Below are 18,437 nucleotides of genomic sequence, written 5' to 3' on the forward strand. Positions count from 1 at the left end.
GTAAAAGGATTCAAATTCACAACCTTCCAATCAGTAATACAGAGTCCTAACCACTGAGTCGCCATTGCCCATTCCCTGTGAACTGTAATTTCCATTACAATTTGCAAATATTTACAAATGATACACGATTGCAAATATTACTTTACAAAGACAGAATAGTGCATCTCCAATTAATGTCTGTATTTGTATCCGTTTAGAAGACATTGCCTATTTAATCAGAATAATGTATAAATTTTTGGTTGCATACTGTAGGAGTAGAAAGTGGCACCAAGTTTACTGATGTACAGTTACTAACACTTATGTAACCTAGACCAGTTAATGGTAGACTTGTTCACAAACACTTCCCTATGTCAATGCTAGTTTTGGGGGGGTTTTTAGCAGTTTGCTTTGATTTTTTTTAAACACCTTTACCTGTTTTATTCTTTTTCTTTACAATGTTATTTACAAATTTATTACAAAATATAATGCTAAAGCAGTAAGGCTAGTTAGTTACCAGTTTATAAACAGCGCAAAATATCTTGGTAGCGTACATCAGTGTCCAAAATGCTCATCAGTTGTTCCCTTCATAAATAACTATTTTCAACAGCCTTTCCAATTAAAATGCTTTGACACAGCAAATGGCTGCCTTAGTCATTTCCTCATTTGAAGTGCCAATTCAGAATGGACCACCCCATTTCATACTGAGCACAATGCCATATTTCAGGTTCTTTTCTTTCTTTATTTTTTACTGTGTAAATATATTTATTTCTTTATTTTACTTCAGTGCAGGTTATGAAAATGTAAATTCTCAAGGTACAGATGTCCTTCATTCTAGGATTTCAACCCATATCTCTAAAGCATTTAATTCCTGCCGTCATGCTTTGTAACTCTGTCCAATATTGCCTTCATGGCACCTTCCGTTTGGCTATAAAATGTTTTCTGATCTTTCTTGGCAGCTGGGCACTCATTTATCCCCTTCACAAAAACATTACTCCCTTGTGTGGATTAATTATATTGTGCAACACTGTTACTTGCTCAACTTCCTTACATAATCCTGTACATAGGAGAGATAGAGGTTTTGAACAAGAACAAACCCCAGCTACTGTAAGTTCAATAGACAGTTGCACTGTGTGAAAAATGTACATTTTTCACTTAAAAACTGTCACTGTACAACAGCGGCCTTTAAGGCCAGTTATGTAGCTATTTACAGGTGCATCTCAAAAATGGAAAACCATGGAAAAGTAATTTTTTTTTTCTGTAATTTAATTCAAAAAGTGGAACTTTCATATATTCTAGATTCATTACACATAAAGTGAAATATTTCAGATCTTTTTTGTTGTTGTTGTTGTTTTAATCTTGATGATTACGGCTTACAGCTCATGGAATTCAAAAATCCAGTATCTCAAAATATTAGAACAAAGAATTTATTATTAAAAAAACAAACAGATTATGTCTTTGTGGAATTTTGTTGTGTTCACAGTAAAATAACCAAAAGTACTGACTCTAATTAGCATTTCTCTCCACAAACCAAACAGTCAGGTAACTTGATGTTGCTTCACATATGCTCTTAACAACAAAACTCCATGTTAATTTACAGGTGTTTCCTGTTCCTTAGAGCAGCTGAGTTCATGTCAGCAGTTATTTTGATTAACAAGCTCAAAAGTTTGCATCCTCATTGGCATTTTCAGGTTAATTTAAACGCCCCTCATTAAGGTGCATAATAACACGTTTACTTGCTTTAAGCCTTATTTAATGTATGAAAAGTTCAAACAGGCTCAAACGTCTGAGCAATTACTGTGAAGAGTAAATGGGATCAGAAAAACAGCTAAATACAGAAATTGTAGGCCTTTGACAGAGTTTAAAATGATGCTAAAACATTTTAAAGTGTTTAAGAATACTATTACCAACAGTGAAAGCCATTACATAGAAATAAGTACCATACAAGGACACCTCCAAAGAGTAGAAAAGAAATAAACTGCCAGTGATTTGCAAAAAATCAAGCAGCTTGTTCCAAGGACGATGATATTCTGATAATAGTGTATAGAGATTGTGTTAATGAATTCATTTATATTATTAGTAGTAATAGTAGTAGTAGTAGTAATGTTTATTATTATAATTAATTAATAATAGTAATATTGAATACTTAATAATAAGTATTCAAGTAGGAGGCATGGTGGCTTAATGGTTAGCATGTGCACCCCACACCGCCTCGCACCACCGTGATTGGGGGTTCAAATCCTGCCTCCAGTTTGCATGTTCTCCCCATGCTTCGGGGGTTTCCTCCGGGTCCTACAGTTTCTTCCCCATTCCAAATCATGTGTTGTAGATTGATTGGCATTTCAAAATTGTCCATAGTGGGGAATGGGTTCTTCCATGAACACCTAACCAAGTCATAATATAAAAAATAAATAAATAATAATAAAAAAAATTGCACTTACACCTCTACTCTGCACTTTGCTTCTTCTGGAATTCAATTAATGGATCTTGTATGGTAGCACTACTTGTATTGTTCTCTGCTTGATATATCGCTTTGCTTGTTTCTTTCTCATTTGTAAGTCGCTTTGGATAAAAGCGTCTGCTAAGTGAATAAATGTAAATGTAATGTAAATGTGTGACAGTGCCCTGCAATGGGTTGACAACCTGTCCAGTGTCCCCCGCCTTGTGCCCCGAGTTCCCTGGTATAAGCTCCATCCTGTGTAGGATAAGCGGTATAACAAATGGATGGATGTGTTCAAGTATTAGCTAATAATTAATGTTTAATATGTGACCCCTTATACCAAAATGTTACTGATGTGTTTGGAAAAAGAGTGAAGAAGAAAAATAGAAATGGAAGAAGCCTATAATAAAATTTGTGAATTTTCATATGCTCCGTGCTCGAGGCAGACTGTAGAAAAACCCTGCCTATAGAACACTCCTCAAAAAAAAGCTCACATTTTAAAGCTTTTCAACTCACTAGCACAAATAAACATAGCATTTTACTATAGACTGATGAAACATGACAATATCCCAGAGATAGTCATAGGAAACTGTCCATTTTTTTCAGTCAGTTGAGGTGAAAATAGATACCTGCCAAAATATTTACTGGGCTGCACATTGACAGTTCAGTGAGGGGAAATGCTTCTTCCGAGGTTATGCAATGCAGGAAGAAGAGCGAAACTGTTTTTAGATTCCAAGAGCACTCGGTATGCGGTTTAAAGCTATCTGTCTGTCATTTCACCCAAAACTTTTCCGCTCCATGCTGAGAGCTGTGAGTCACCCTCCAATTAGCTGATGCTCCATGCTAACGGAACCTGAATGTGTTCTCTATTGTCTCTGGCAGATCCAGGTGATCAGCTTTGTGACTGAGCAGAACTGGGACTCACTGGAGGTGTTTGACGGGGGTGACAACACTGACGCCATGCTGGGGAGCTTCTCAGGTGGGCCACTCTTTCACACACTGGTTTATTTATTATTGCCAAGCTCAATAACTGTCACTGCTTTTTCCCTCTGTGGATATTCTATTTCTAAATTCTCTTCATTCTATTTCTAAATGAATTCTCTTCATTTCTAATTTAGGTTGCAATATTCTACAGAATTTTAAATTCAATTTTTCTTTTATTGTTATTTGGCAACAATTGCCAGGGAAGCTCTATGGCGAAATGTACTTTACATTAAGTGTTGACTACCTAGCATTAACCTTTTAAAGCCTTGGATTATTATTCAGTTATTCATATTAAGCTTTAATATTCAAGCACTAAATTAAACTACTAAGTACATTCAGTGAAACACATAGGAAAGACATGCTGTTACAAGAATGAGGAATGTATATATGGATGCATCTAAAGCTCCTGGGATTTGAAGAGATTAAGTAATACGTTTGTTAATACAAACAACACAAAAGCAGGGTTACTTTGTCATGAATCCCCTCTCTCAGCATGCAGAACAATTGCATTTAGTTAATGTGTTGCCATGCACCATTGTTTTACATCTAGTCATGTCTCCACTCCTGTTCTGTCATTGCTTTGTTATCCGAGTGTGTTCTCTTGTGCTGTGTTTAGCCCTTAATAAGTTTGTCTACGTGTACTAGGCTTTTTCTGTGTATCCTTGCAAAGTCTTATCATGCTTTATGTCCTTAAGTCCAAGCCTTAGCTCTCTTCGCTTCCATTCCCCCTGCTAGTTTTTGCCTAAAGACCCCTGGTGCTATAGAAAATTAATGCCTTCTGACCAATCAGATTTCAGAATTCATCAAATAATGGTCAAGTCATAATGCAGTAAGTAAGCAAAGCATTAGTTAATGGGGTATTCATTTATTTGTTTATATACTATGAATTCATATTTATTATGTCAGTCAGACCTGGATGGGTGAGCATGCAGGTTTATTTTTATTTTTTTAAATAACAAAACAGGCATTCAACCTATTCAGTTTAATTTATTAATTAATATGAAATAGCTATTATTAATGTAGTAGCATGTGTGTTCATATTAACAAATGTATTATGTCCATATTATTTAGTCAACACAATATAAAGTGTTAACAAATTATTAAACTTTTTTAAATTAAGTAGTAAAAAAAGTTAAAGCTGTTCTGTTCGTATATGAAATACAGTTACACTTTACAGTCTCTGAATATATTTTTAGAAATGAGGTTTTGTTTACTCTTATAACGTGAATGCAACCTTGGACAAATGTTCAAAGATGTGTAAATATCCCTAGAGAGATGTGTAAATAGTGCATTTGCAGTCTTAAGAAAAAAAAAAGAGGATAATCAGATTGACACTGATTCTGTACTTCAGATTGAGTGTGTGTACAGACAGCCTTGAGACATTGCAGGGGGTGAACTTGGTTCCCTTTCAAAGGGAACTCAAATTATCATGCTGTGGGAAGCACCCTGGCACGTGACCAATATCTGAAGTCTGTGTGAAATCATGCCTATTTATAGGCCTGCCGTGGTCAGGTGACGTGGCAATTTTGCGCATCACGTGACTATAATATGGCACCTGTGAACCACGTCATCAGCTTTATTATGTTCAGCGAAAGACTGCATGTTACTCACTAAAAAATATTTAATTTCAAGGCTCCATTTAAAAATATATATATACACGGACGACACACTTTCTGTGTAAAGTGTCTGGCGGTGGAGCATTGTGAACAATGCATTGTGAACACTTTACAATCAGGCAGCTCCATTCATGGCTCGCTGTCTTCTTGGCTGAAGAGAGTTGGGTTTCAGAGACTCGCGCATCTTGTCCGGCCAGCTCATGTCCTGGGGATACCATATGGATCTGGAAGAGGAGCTTCTACAGTATCTCACAAAAGTGAGTACACCCCCCACATTTTTGTAAATATTTGATTATATCTTTTCATGTGACAACACTGAAGAAATGACACTTTGCTACAATGTAAAGTAGTGAGTGTACAGCTTGTATAACAGTGTAAATTTTCTGTTCCCTCAAAATAACTCAACACACAGCCATTAATGTCTAAACCACTGGCAACAAAAGTGAGTACACCCGTAAGTGAAAATGTCCAAATTGGGCCCAAAGTGTCAATATTTTGTGTGGCCACCATTATTTTCCAGCACTGCCTTAACCCTCTTGGGCATGGAGTTCACCAGAGCTTCAAAGATTGCCACTGGAGTCCTCTTCCACTCCTCCATGATAACATCATGGAGCTGGTGGATGTTAAAGACCTTGTGCTCCTCCACCTTCCATTTGAGGATGCCCCACAGATGCTCAGTATTATTTAGGTCTGGAGACATGCTTGGCCAGTCCATCACCTTCACCCTCAGCTTATTTAGCAAGGCATTAGTCATCTTGGAGATGTGTTTGGGGTCATTATCATGCTGGAATACTGCTCTGCGGCCATGCTCTGCTTCAGTATGTCAGTACATGTTGGCATTCATGGTTCCCTCAATGAATTGTAGCTCCCCAGTGCCGGCAGCATTCATGCAGCCCCAGACCATGACATTCCCACTACCATGCTTGACTGTAGGGAAGACACACTTGTCTTTGTACTCCTCACCTGGTTGCTGCCACACACGCTTGACACCATCTGAACCAAATAAGTTTATCTTGGTCTCATCAGACCACAGGACATGCTTCCAGTAATCCATGTCCTTAGTCTGCTTGTCTTCAGCAAACTGTTTGCGGGCTTTCTTGTGCATCATCTTTAGAAGAGGCTTCCTTCTGGGACGACAGCCATGCAGACCAATTTGATGCAGTGTGCGGCGTATGGTCTGAGCACTGACAGGCTGACCCCCCACCCCTTCAGCCTCTGCAGCAATGCTGGCAGCACTCATACGTCTATTTCCCAAAGATAACCTCTGAATATGACGCTGAGCACGTGCACTCAGCTTCTTTGGTTGACCATGGCGAGGCCTGTTCTGAGTGGAACCTGTCCCGTTAAACCGCTGTATGGTCTTGGCCACCGTGCTGCAGCTCAGTGTCAGGGTCTTGGCAATCTTCTTATAGCCTAGGCCATCTTTATATGGAGCAACAATTCTTTTTTTCAGATCCTCAGAGAGTTCTTTGCCATGAGGTGCCATGTTGAACTTCCAGTGACCAGTATGAGGGAGTGTGAGAGCGATGACACCAAATCTAACACACCTGCTCCCCATTCACACCTGAGACCTTGTAACACTAACAAGTCACATGACACCGGGGAGGGAAAATGGCTAATTGGGCCCAATTTGGACATTTTCACTTAGGGGTGTACTCAATTTTGTTGCCAGCGGTTTAGACATTAATGGCTGTGTGTTGAGTTATTTTGAGGGGACAGCAAATTTACACTGTTTTACAAGCTGTGCACTCACTACTTTACATTGTAGCAAAGTGTCATTTCTTCAGTGTTGTCACATGAAAAGATATAATCAGATATTTACAAAAATGTAAGGGGTGTACTCACTTTTGTGAGATACTGCATCTCTTGCTCTGTCTTCCAGGTCTGGCTCTCTACCAGATTTTGGAGCTTGTGCCGCAACTCCTCCTTCTGGTTTGGAAAGCCAACCCACCCTCTCTGACTCTGAGGAGCCAGAGGGGGAGCCATCACACTAAAAATGTAGAGCAGTTCTCAAGCATATAAAAAGCTGCTTGAAGTAATTGCTATGGCTGTAGAGAAATGTAATTTAGACTGGCCCGGGGAAGAGGAAGTGGCTTGTTGCAGGCTGGATGAGTGCTGTCTCCCCAGTGAATATAAATCTCCCTCACACTGCTGTAAAACTCCCCTTTTTCCCAGAAGTGCATGAAGAAAAATCACGCTTCTGGGGAAAACCATATAGTAGCTGTGTTTATAATCCTGCAACATTGGATTATTCGGCCATCATGGGGAATGAACAGCATGGGTATTTGGCTATGCCAAAGGTGGAAAGTTTTTGTCAGTGAGTGCAATGTACATTCTGGGCAACTGGAATGTGGGGGCAAACATCCTGTTCAGGCACGAGCTGAGGCACAGGGATTGGAGGCTCCATCCACAAGTGGTGGAGTCCATATGGTGGAGTTTTGTCCAAGCGGAACTGGATGTGTTAGCCTCCGAGGAGACAACACAATGCCTGCCATGGTTCACCCTCACTCCTCCCGCACCATTGGGGCTGGACACCATGATGCACATGTGGCCGAGGTCACGTCTGTACGCTTTTCCGCCGATCGCTCTGCTCTCACAAATTCTAGCGAGAGTTCACCAAGACCGTCCATGTCTGCTGCTTGTAGCACCTAATTAGCTAAGCTCAAATATGGTTCTTGGAGATAATATCCCTGCTAGACGACACACCATAGGAGATTCCCTGGGGTAGATCCCATAGGGATCTACTGTCTCAAGCCAGAAGGTTGATTTATCACCCTCGGCCGGAACTATGGAAACTGTGGGTCTGATATATTCTGCTCTCTCAACTGAGGTTGTAGAGACCATGTTGAACACTAGAGCACTATCAGGTAAACTGCACAATAGCTACAGACCTGGAGTTCTTATCTGGACATTTCTCAGCAGGGTTGACTCCTTCTACAGTCATGGTTTACGTAACTGCCATTTCGGCCAGCCACACCCTTATTGATGGAGCCTCCGTGGGGCAACATCCTCTAACATTGAGGTTTATGCATGGTGTCAGGCAGCTGAGGCCTATCTGCAATCCACACATACCTTCCTAGGACCTGTCTATGGTCCTGGAAAGTCTGTCTTTTGCCCCATTTTAGCCCTCAGAGACAGCCTCAGAGAAGCTTCTGACTCTAAAGGTAGCTCTTCTGCTGGCCCTGACGTCTCTCCAGTGAGTAGGAGATCTACAAGCTCTCTCTGTTGCCCCTTCCTGCCTTGACTTTGCCCCTGTATTAGCCAAGGCCTTTCTATATCCTAGGCCGTATTATATTCCTAAAGTGCCTACATCTGCTGCCCAGCCGGTAGTGTTGCAGGCTTTCTGTCCTCCTTCGTTCCTTACACCGGAACAAGAGAAATTGCACCTAATGTTTCCAGTAAGGGCTCTCTGTACTTGTGTCCACCGCTCTAGCCAGTGGCATAAGTTGGGGCAGTTGCTGGTCAGCGACAGTAGAGGTGATGCTGTGTCGATGCAGTGCATCTATAATTGGATAGTGGAAGCAATCTCTGTTGCTTATGAGGCTCACAGTTTTGCTACCCCTGTGGGCATAAGGGCCCATTCCATAAGCAGGGTTGCCTCCTTGAAGGCTTTATCCAAAGGGGTACCCTTACAAGATGTGTGTGCTGCAGTGGGGTGGTCTACGCTACACACATTCAGTCAGTATTACAGTTTGGACATGCATTCCACCCCGGGTTGCAGTGACCCTCGGGCTCGGATATTTTTGAACAGGCCGTACCCTCAGTATAACGGAGTGGGTATTCTCGTTCCCACATTGTGAATCTCACACAACATTGAGTTCCCTTTGAAAGGGAATGTCTGGGTTATGCACTGTTCCGTGTGAATCGTGTCTTCGCTTCAGATAATAGAGGCTGATGACATGGTTCACAGGTGCCATTTTATAGTCACGCGATGCGCGAAAATGTCACGTCACCTGACCATGGCAGGCCTATAAATAGGTGTGATTTCACACAGACTTCAGATACTGGTCACGCACAAGGGCACTTCCCACAGCGTGAAGCTCACGCAACATCTCATTCCCTTCTCAGGGAACAGGTATACATGTGTAACCCAGACATTTTCTCGGGTTGGGATTTTCTTTTGGCTTGAAAAATTGTAATGCGAGTATAAAAAGCACAAAGCTGACATGTGGGTTAGACACTTTCCACTTGCAAGTAAAACAAAATAAGTCCCTATACATAAGTGGTTCTTGCAGTTGGTTGTTGGGGACCATCAGGGGTCCATGAAGAATAGCCAGAGTCTCAGATTTTTTTTTCATTAGTTACAGTGATGAAATCACAACTCATTATTTAGTTATCTTTATCATTGAGTTGTTATAGTCATATATTTTTTGACTGTGGGTTTCCAGGAAATTTATTTTACACTTAAAAGAGTACCTGTCCACAAAAAGTATGTGAATCCCTGATTTACACCATAATTAAACATGAAACAAGCAAATATTTAACAATTTCGATCTGTATTTTTAGTTCACGATTAGATATTTGTTAGCCATAACTGGTGAGGCAGTGGTGTCTCAGTGTTCTTGAGTTCAAATCCCAGGACTGAGTTTAAGTCCCAATATTGTCCCAAATCTACTTCTGGATTTGAAGATCTTCATTCAGATACTGTATATGCCTGGACTCCTTCCTCACTTCTTAATCACGCTGGACAAATCTTATGTCAGCCTAGGTGAATGAATAAATGTAAATGTTTGCTGTGTAAATGTTTGCAGTGCTAGAATGTTTTTCCTTACCTTTAAAGGCAATGCCTTAACTGCAAATCATGCTCTTACAGCAAGGACATATTTTACTCTCTTTCTCTCTAGGAACCTCAGTGCCAGCACTTTTGAACAGCACATCCAACCAGCTGTACCTGCACTTCTTCTCAGACATCAGTGTGTCAGCGGCTGGCTTCAGGCTAGAGTACAAGAGTAAGAGCAGGAAGCTTTCTCCACCTTATCTGCCCATGTATTGATTATATAGTATAGCAGATACATTCCTTGACCATGTTGACACTTGACCATCACATCACATCCCCAAATTATTGCCATTAAGTTGGAAACACACAATTGTACAGAATGTATTTTATGCTGTAGCATTACAATTTCCCTTCACTAGAATTAAAGGGCCCAAACATGTCCCATCATGACAATGCACAGTGTACAAAGCGAGCTCCATGAGGAAATGGAGTTGAAATGGAGCCAACTTTGGAGTGGCCACCTGCACCCCAGACCTCTTCACCTGACATCAGTGCCTGACTTCACTAACGCTCTTGTGGTTGAATGTGCAAATACCCACAGCCTGGATGATAATACTCGTTCTCTCAGACATGCTTGTCGTAAAGCAGAGCAGCGATGGAAGCATGATCATTTAACTGTGTCCTTTCAGATTTTTAAAGATTGTCTGTTTAAGTTTCAGAATCCAGTCGAAGTCAGCTAGGTCTAGGTATTTCTCTGATTTGATTACTACACATTGTCATAGACCTAAGGTTTTATTCACTACGATAAATTCAATAATTAATCTGAGTTGGCGATTCCATGGGGAATCCTCGGCTGAACTTTGTGAGAGATTTTTAATGTTCGTTGCTGATAAAGTAATAGCCATTCGTTCTTCCTTCACTTCACAGTTCTCAGACTTGTCCCTGAATTCGCTGGCTATACTGGTTTCCTTTAATCATTTTCAACATGTTTCTCTTAAGGAACTGTGTTATCTGATTAACCAGATGAAAATAACGTCCACTTCACTTGATGTTGTTTCCTCTGTGATTATAAAAGCAACTTTTTCCGAAATTGGCTGAATTGGATGCTGGGGTGGTGCCAAATTGTTTTAAGCATGCTATTGTTCAACCTTTGTTTAAGAAACAGGGTTTGGATGAAGGTTGCTTTAATAATTATCGGCCTGTCTCTAAGCTATCGTTTCTGTCAAAGCTGTTAGAGAATGTTGTGCAGTCACAATTGATCCTGTTTTTAAATTCAGGTAAGTTATTGGAAACTTTACAATCTGGTTTCACTGCTTATCAAAGCAGTCTGCTTTGTTAAAAGTGTCAAATGACATTTTACTGGCAGTGGATGCTGGTAAAAATACTGTGTTGATGCTGCTAGATCTTATAGCTGCCTTTGATACTGTAGACCATAACATACTTCTTTGGCACTAAAGTGAACTCAATTGGGTACTCGCACAATGCTTCAAGTGTGTGCACAGAAGGCCCCTGGTCAGGCAGGGAGACATTCATTAATTTCTTGTTATCTTAATTTTGTGTTGTTATTTATTTTTTATCTTTCATTTCATGCTACACGTGACACAGACTCGACTGTACAAATTTACCTGAGTATGTGACAAGTCCAAGTTCGTTCATAATTGGACACGAGTCCGAGACCAGGATCGAGTACCCCAACTCTATTGGGAAATATTATCTGACTCTCACTCAAGATAATTTATTACACAAAATAAATTAATGCTATAAGGAAATCTCTTAATATCTAATATGTGTTCCCTTCCTCTTCCAGCGGTCTCCCTCACAAGCTGTCCTGAACCGGTTATACCTATGAATGGTTTCAAAGTGGGAGAGCGTTTACAGATGAACAATGTCGTGTCCTTCCTGTGTGATCCTGGATATACTTTACAGGTGTGCCAGCTAAGTGTTTAACCCTCGATATACATAACACCTCAAGAGAAGTATTTCTGAAGCTCTGTACAATAGTGTGATGCTTTGAGTGCTTGGCTTTGAGGGCTTGGCTTTGAGGGCTTGGCTTTGAGGTTCACTTCTTTTTTCACTTTAGCCAAAAAAACAAGATCAAAGCTCTGTTCAAAATGTACTCTGAATGAAACATGAATTACAAAGCCGTAGAAGTGAGCTGGTATTAATGAACTAATGGATTAATCAACAAATGATGTAATCGATTCATTGTAATTTATTTTCTTGGCAGGGAGTGTCACATATCACCTGCATGCCAGGAACTGTGCGGCGCTGGAATTATCCTCCACCACTCTGCATTGGTATGAACCTTTTTGTTACTTAGATGTTTGAACCCCCATAACCCAAAATATTTTATAAACTTCCAAATGCTTATTTGAGGGTGATAAACATGACAGACATACAGCACTGTGGATTACATACATGTCCAATAACATGCTTTGCTCAATAATTTGGGCTATAACGATGTACAACGGACTCATTATTATTATCTTTTTTTCACTTTTACTCCCCATTTTGGGGAGCCAGTTCTTCCCTAACAAATGACAGCTACCATGGGTGATGCCGAACGTGTGCTTGTTTGAACACATTGAAGCCTGCCAACCACATCTTTTCCAAACGCTGCGTCACAGGGCAGCGTAAAACACTCAAAGGAAAGCGCTGTCTACTCTCTTCCACATACCTGAGCTCACAGATGCCCACGATTGACTAGTTAGGGGAGAGAGAGAATGCCATCCCTCCCACCCAGAAAGCTAATTTTGCTCCCTTGGCTCCTGGCCGTGGATGATTCCATATTTGACTACTGAAGACAGTCAAATGAATACATATTTTGTTTAATCACATTTTATTGACTACAAGCTGCTATGGTGAGAAACAGGATTAACCCATCAGAATGATTCCCTGTTTCTGTCTGAAAACCAGCTATCTACAATCTGAGCACAGGGCTATCGAGGTGATAGACGATAATGAGAAAAAGACGGGCAGAGATACATTTTACAAGATAAAATGTCCAATGACAAAATTTTCCACTATTATTCCACCAGCTTTTCTCACAACTGTTATAAAGGCATTTTATGGCATCTCTGTTAATATGGCAAGATTGGTCAACATTACCTCTTGCCTTTAATGATTAAATAACAAATGTGTGCCATTGCTGCTCCTACTAGTGTCTGCCATCTGCACAAAATGCACTTATGGGTATAAATGTATAGTTTTCATTTTAAGCTGGCTACACCAGTGTCGTCTCTGAACTTTTCCACCTTCCACAGAATCACTCACTCAGAAGTTGCTAAAGCCAGGTGTGTTATGATTCAGCTGTAAGGTATTCATTAAATTCCCCTGGATTGATAAATGGAGGTTCTTCCAATAAAACTATCTTCATGCAAAAAACTTTGTACCGGCATACCCACAGCTTCTGACAGTAAGGAGTTTATTGCTTTTGCTGCCATCTGTCTGATTCAGATGGAACCCATCCAGTAGTTTATGTGTTCGGTTCCATGGTGGCAGGCATGTCATTAAAGAGCCCTCAAGGCCACTCATCTATCAGTCAGCTCTCAGGTGGGACCTTCTTACACCGCAATAACAACATCAAGGCCTTGTGCAACAGTAAACACTAATCAAACCATGTCCGTTATAGTTACAGTTCCACTACACTGCATGAGTGAATTTGTGTGTGTGTGCGTTAAAAATAAAGCGAGAGAGAGAAGAGGGAACTTGAATGCCATGTCACAATCGCTGTGCATGGCTCTTGACAAACATGAGTAATGGCTGTGACCTACTCTGTACTAATTAGTTCCGTCTCACGCTACGATTGGCGGAACTACTGGAGAGAGTGATGGCTCACACCGGCATAAGCATTTTCCTGAGAGCTTCTGATTGTCCAGACATGTGGAACAGTATGAGCCTTTCTGTTCTCCATGAGGGATCAAGGACTGTATTCACAGAGCCTTGCCAAGGCTTTAATCAAAGTGATGTTGGAATCAATGAATGGGTTAGACACAGAGCACTAAGAGAAGAGTGTGAGAAGGTGTAGGACTCTCCCAAAAGAAACTGTAAAATGGGTTTTGAAATCAAAAGCTACAAAGCAGCTTGAGGCCTTTGATGCCTTTGGAAGGTCAGCTAGCACAAATAAAGAAAAAGCATAACTCCTGTACAAAGCAGTTACAGTAGACACATTCTACATTCAATGAAAGACTAACACAATACAAGAGCATGTCACTTCAGACTGATGTTCTACATGTAAATGTTTTTAAAGTATAGCTTTTTGCATATTCCCTCTGATGCATTTTTTCTGCATTGTCCTCTATTCCTGTAGCACAGTGTGGGGGGATCAGAGAAGAGATGGAAGGAACCATCCTGAGTCCTGGTTTCCCTGGAAACTACCCTAGCAACAGTGACTGCACTTGGAGGATCTACCTACCAGTTGGCTATGGTAAGGACAAGGATACTGAATGCAATCATGACATCCCATTTGGAAATTCAAAAGACACATCTCTTTTGAAAATTTGTTACATTTTTTATACGGAAAACTCCACCCTGAAACACATTTAAAATGTTTATTTATTTATTTATTTTATTGGAATATTTATCGATTCTTTTCCCTTTTTTGGTTGATGCCAGTGTGATTCTTTTTTTAATGGCCATTTGTCTGCCACTCTGACATCACGGGGGGCATTTTCTAGTGGAGTTACAAAGGTTTTAAATAGGAGAAAAAAAAATCTACATTCACAACCATAAAGGATAATGGTCAGGTTGCATATTTAGCTGGTAAAAACTAAAGTACAAGAGCTTCTTTTTCACTTACCACTTTCCAGCGGTGTTCAATGCCACTGTAATAATAACTTAATTGTAAAATTAGTCGAGAAAGCATACAGTGGATTCAAAGTTTCAGAATGCAATACTATAGTTATGGCAGAGACTATCAGCAGGTTGTCAAACAGCACTGTGGGTAATGTAGGAAACCATTTCTTAAAGACTAGAACTTTAAGGACAGAACAAATGAATGTTTAAGGATAGAACAAAATGAAATCAAGCCAAATTGCTCTTAGATTAGCATTCTGCAATCTTGTGCAAGATAAAGAACTCCGAATCTAGTCATATGAAAGTGCTAATTATTACAATCTTTACATCTTGTGTTTCATTTAAACAGGAGCCCACATACAGTTTCTTAATTTCTCAACCGAGGCGAACCATGACTTTCTGGAGATCAGGAATGGCCCTTTTGACACTAGTACTGTGATTGGCCGATTCAGTGGGCAGGATGTCCCGGCATCTCTTCTTACTACGTCCCATGAAACTACAGTGTATTTCCACAGTGATCATTCCCAGAACAAACCAGGATTCAGATTTGATTATCAGGGTAAGAATGTGTGAATGTCTAGAGCACCAAATTTGTTTGAGTGTAAATCTTCATACTTTAAAAAGCATTAAATCTGTATGTCTGACACTAAAAACAGAATATTTATAACAGTACTTCATCAAAGCAAGCAACATTACAAATGTTACAATTCATCACTGTAGTCCAAGAGCATGCAAAAACACTCCAACAAAAGAAATTCATTGAATGCCTTTGTTATTTATATTCTTAGTCAGGCCTCTTCTTAACTGGCCTCATTATATAAAGCTGTAAAAATTTACTGGGCCTGAACTGCTTCCGTCAGTTATATATTCCGTGAGTCTCATGGCTTAACTCTTAAGTATAACTCTGAAATTAAACTTTATCTCAGAAAGGCCAACCGTAATCGGTGCTGGAATAAACATTTGCTGAATTGAAAAGCGCTATCAATATTTGCATGATTATGTGAACATCATCATGTAAATCAGAGTTCATATTCAGGCTTATCGCGCACTAAAGATGCTTTGATCCATTGAAATCAATTTCCTTAGTCAGATTTTTATCCCTGGGTTGTCTCTCACCCAAACATACAATCTTGAGCATTTGGCATTTTAAAATTAAATTGGTTGTGGTGGGTGTGCAGGGTGTTTTTTTATTTATTTATTTTTTTTAAAACCTGAAGTAGGAATCAGATCAGCCTCTGCTATGCTTTTCATAGAATGACTTTAAGGAGTGCTATTAAGATGCCGGTTGCACACCGATATTAAGAATCACTGAATGACCTTAAATTTTGTTACGTAAAATGTTCAGTTTGTGAGCAGTCCATAAGAATTCCAGCTGTTTTTTAATGTGATCTGTTTGTGACCTTTCTGAGCCAGGAGTCAGTGACAAAATGGTTCATTACCAGCGTGCATTGTTATTTAAAAGCCTCGGTCACCGTCTCCGTCTCAGCCTTGTAAAAACTTTGGATTGAATTGTACTTCTGAAAAGGCATTAAACTTCCTATATAGTCAGTCCCTTCAGTTGATCAAAAATAGACATCTACTGTGTATAGAGCCATATTGATATTGACTGCAATCACAAAAACATTATTATAGGCGCACCAGTCCAATCTTGGACTCTGACACGCTGTGTTTTTGATGGACTTTTAAGATTGCTTGTATTTCTGCTTGCCTTTGTTCCTTAGCATATGAGCTCCAAGAATGTTCAGATCCAGAGCCTTTTCACCATGGAGTGGTGGTGGGTGCTGGGTACAATGTAGGCCAGTCCATCTCCTTCGAGTGTTACCCTGGATATCAACTAATGGGTCAGTCCATTCTCACCTGCCAACATGGTACAACCCGCACCTGGGATCATCCCTTTCCTCGGTGTGAAGGTACAGTCCATTCAAATTTTAATAGTGATGTTCAGAAATTAATGTAAATACTGTTTGTGCTTTATTTTTCAAAATTGTGCAAGTTGGAATCAAGGTACCACATTGCTATAAGGTCTATTTGTATGCATATATTCATATTTAAAGCTTCAAGATGTAAGATTCTATATTTTTTGTAGAAAAATGCAATTGCAAGCTACTTACAGGTTGTTCTACATTCCTCCACCGGTGCTGTCTCCATCGTTGTTCTAGTTAGCATCGAGAGAATCATAGAAACAAAACATATGCATACAAAAAACCATGCAAGAGATCTGGCAGAAAGTGATACAACAATGTTAGGAAGCTTGCCTCGATTATCAATCCAGCATATAACTGTAGGTAGCATAGCTTTGTTTTCATCAAAAATTTAATTAATCGTCTAGCAACTCATAACAATTGATTTGGGATTATGTTAACACTTTACTTTCATGACAAATTGCATAAGCCTATATATGTAAATATTTCTAAAAGCATATACCAACAAGTATTGTCTGTCATAAAGACTGCATTTGTCACTGTTTCCATGTTGACATAACACCTGTGTGATAGATGGTAAAATAAGGTTGTGTTATGACACTTTGTGGGCTAACTTACATTGGAATCCTGTAATCAGATTTGTGTTTATTGTCAATAAGAGTGAGTGTTAACATTTGTACACTAAGATACAAAATCAGTTTCTATAACAGCTCACAGCATCATAACACAGTATTTTGTCAACAGAAATCACAGAAAAAAATGTCTTAATTCAATTCCAAAATAATCTAAACAATCATTATGCCAGTTTAATTAAGCCTTTATACATTTTTATGCATATTTATGTCAGGTATCATGCAGCCATATGAACACTGCTCTTAAGGAAAGTGTGATCACGGTTCTTATGGTGCATATAACTGCGTGTATTACGGAGTATATAACTGAGTATATGACTGAGTATATAACTGAGTAATTCTACCCAGGACTCCAGGGAATCCATAAATATAAAACCACCATATTTTGCTATAGTCACATCAGCAGATTTTTTTTGGATGAAACAGAAAGATGCTGCATGCACTGAGATACTGGTTCAGGACCTCAAGGCATGCTGGATTGGCTGAGTGCTTACATAGCAAAAACAAGTTTTCAAAGACCAGACGGATGCTTTTCCATGTCAACACTCAGTCAAGTGTACAGTCCAGCCATTTTCTGCCCCAGCGGGTATATTTTTGACACATTTTCCCAGTAGTGTTATACCAATACTGTACTCTGTTGTTGTTATTATTGTTTGTTATTTATTTAATTTATTCACCAGGCTTACAAATATATCTCTACACCCTTTTTTCATTTAATAGACCTTAGTTTTTTTAGATCCCTATAGCGTATATACAGCCACAATAACAAACACGATACAAAGTATTTGTTAACACCAAGGAAAAAAACCCTTTTAATCAGCAATGTGATTGTTTGACTGTACATGACGTGAGAAGCAGATGCATGTTTTTTATTATATTTCTGGTCATGCACACGTCCACCATAGCTCTTAACTATAAGTTTATTTTGCTGTCACAGACGATAATCACACATCATAAGGGAATTCTTTGGTCGTGAGGCAGTTTTAAAATGCATAATGTGACATGCTCACTGGCCCTAATTTAGTACCATTGAAGCCAATGACAGTTGAAGTTTTGGCAGTGTCTGAAATTTTTTATTAAAATCTCTGCTGTGGCCGCTGCTACAATGTTTGCCCAAAAGCCACCAATAAATAGTTATTAAAAAATAAATTAATAAACAAAAAACACCAATAGGAGAACAACCTAGGATAATGTGAAACACAATTGAGAGCTCTATATACAATAATGACGGTGGAAAAATGTAAATGAGACATGTTAATGGACAGAGAGAAAAGAATAGCTTGGATTGTGCTGATTGATGACATAAGCAGAACATAGTAATTTTCTTTAATCACAGGTCTATCAATAGACCTTCAC

General features: G+C 39.4%; 1 protein-coding gene across 1 annotated transcript in view; it reads left to right on the forward strand.

The window, feature by feature from the left end:
- Positions 1–18,437, forward strand: part of csmd2 (CUB and Sushi multiple domains 2) — a 362,365-nt gene that overhangs the window by 282,329 nt on the left and 61,599 nt on the right. The window contains exons 36-42 of the mRNA XM_053612473.1: positions 3,299–3,395; positions 9,861–9,965; positions 11,541–11,659; positions 11,961–12,030; positions 14,043–14,159; positions 14,877–15,086; positions 16,249–16,437. Of these exons, the coding sequence (XP_053468448.1) occupies positions 3,299–3,395; positions 9,861–9,965; positions 11,541–11,659; positions 11,961–12,030; positions 14,043–14,159; positions 14,877–15,086; positions 16,249–16,437 (907 nt within the window). The remainder of the gene's footprint in view (positions 1–3,298; positions 3,396–9,860; positions 9,966–11,540; positions 11,660–11,960; positions 12,031–14,042; positions 14,160–14,876; positions 15,087–16,248; positions 16,438–18,437) is intronic.

The sequence above is a fragment of the Ictalurus furcatus genome, chromosome 24 (assembly GCF_023375685.1).
Source record: "Ictalurus furcatus strain D&B chromosome 24, Billie_1.0, whole genome shotgun sequence".
Lineage (NCBI taxonomy): Eukaryota > Metazoa > Chordata > Actinopteri > Siluriformes > Ictaluridae > Ictalurus > Ictalurus furcatus.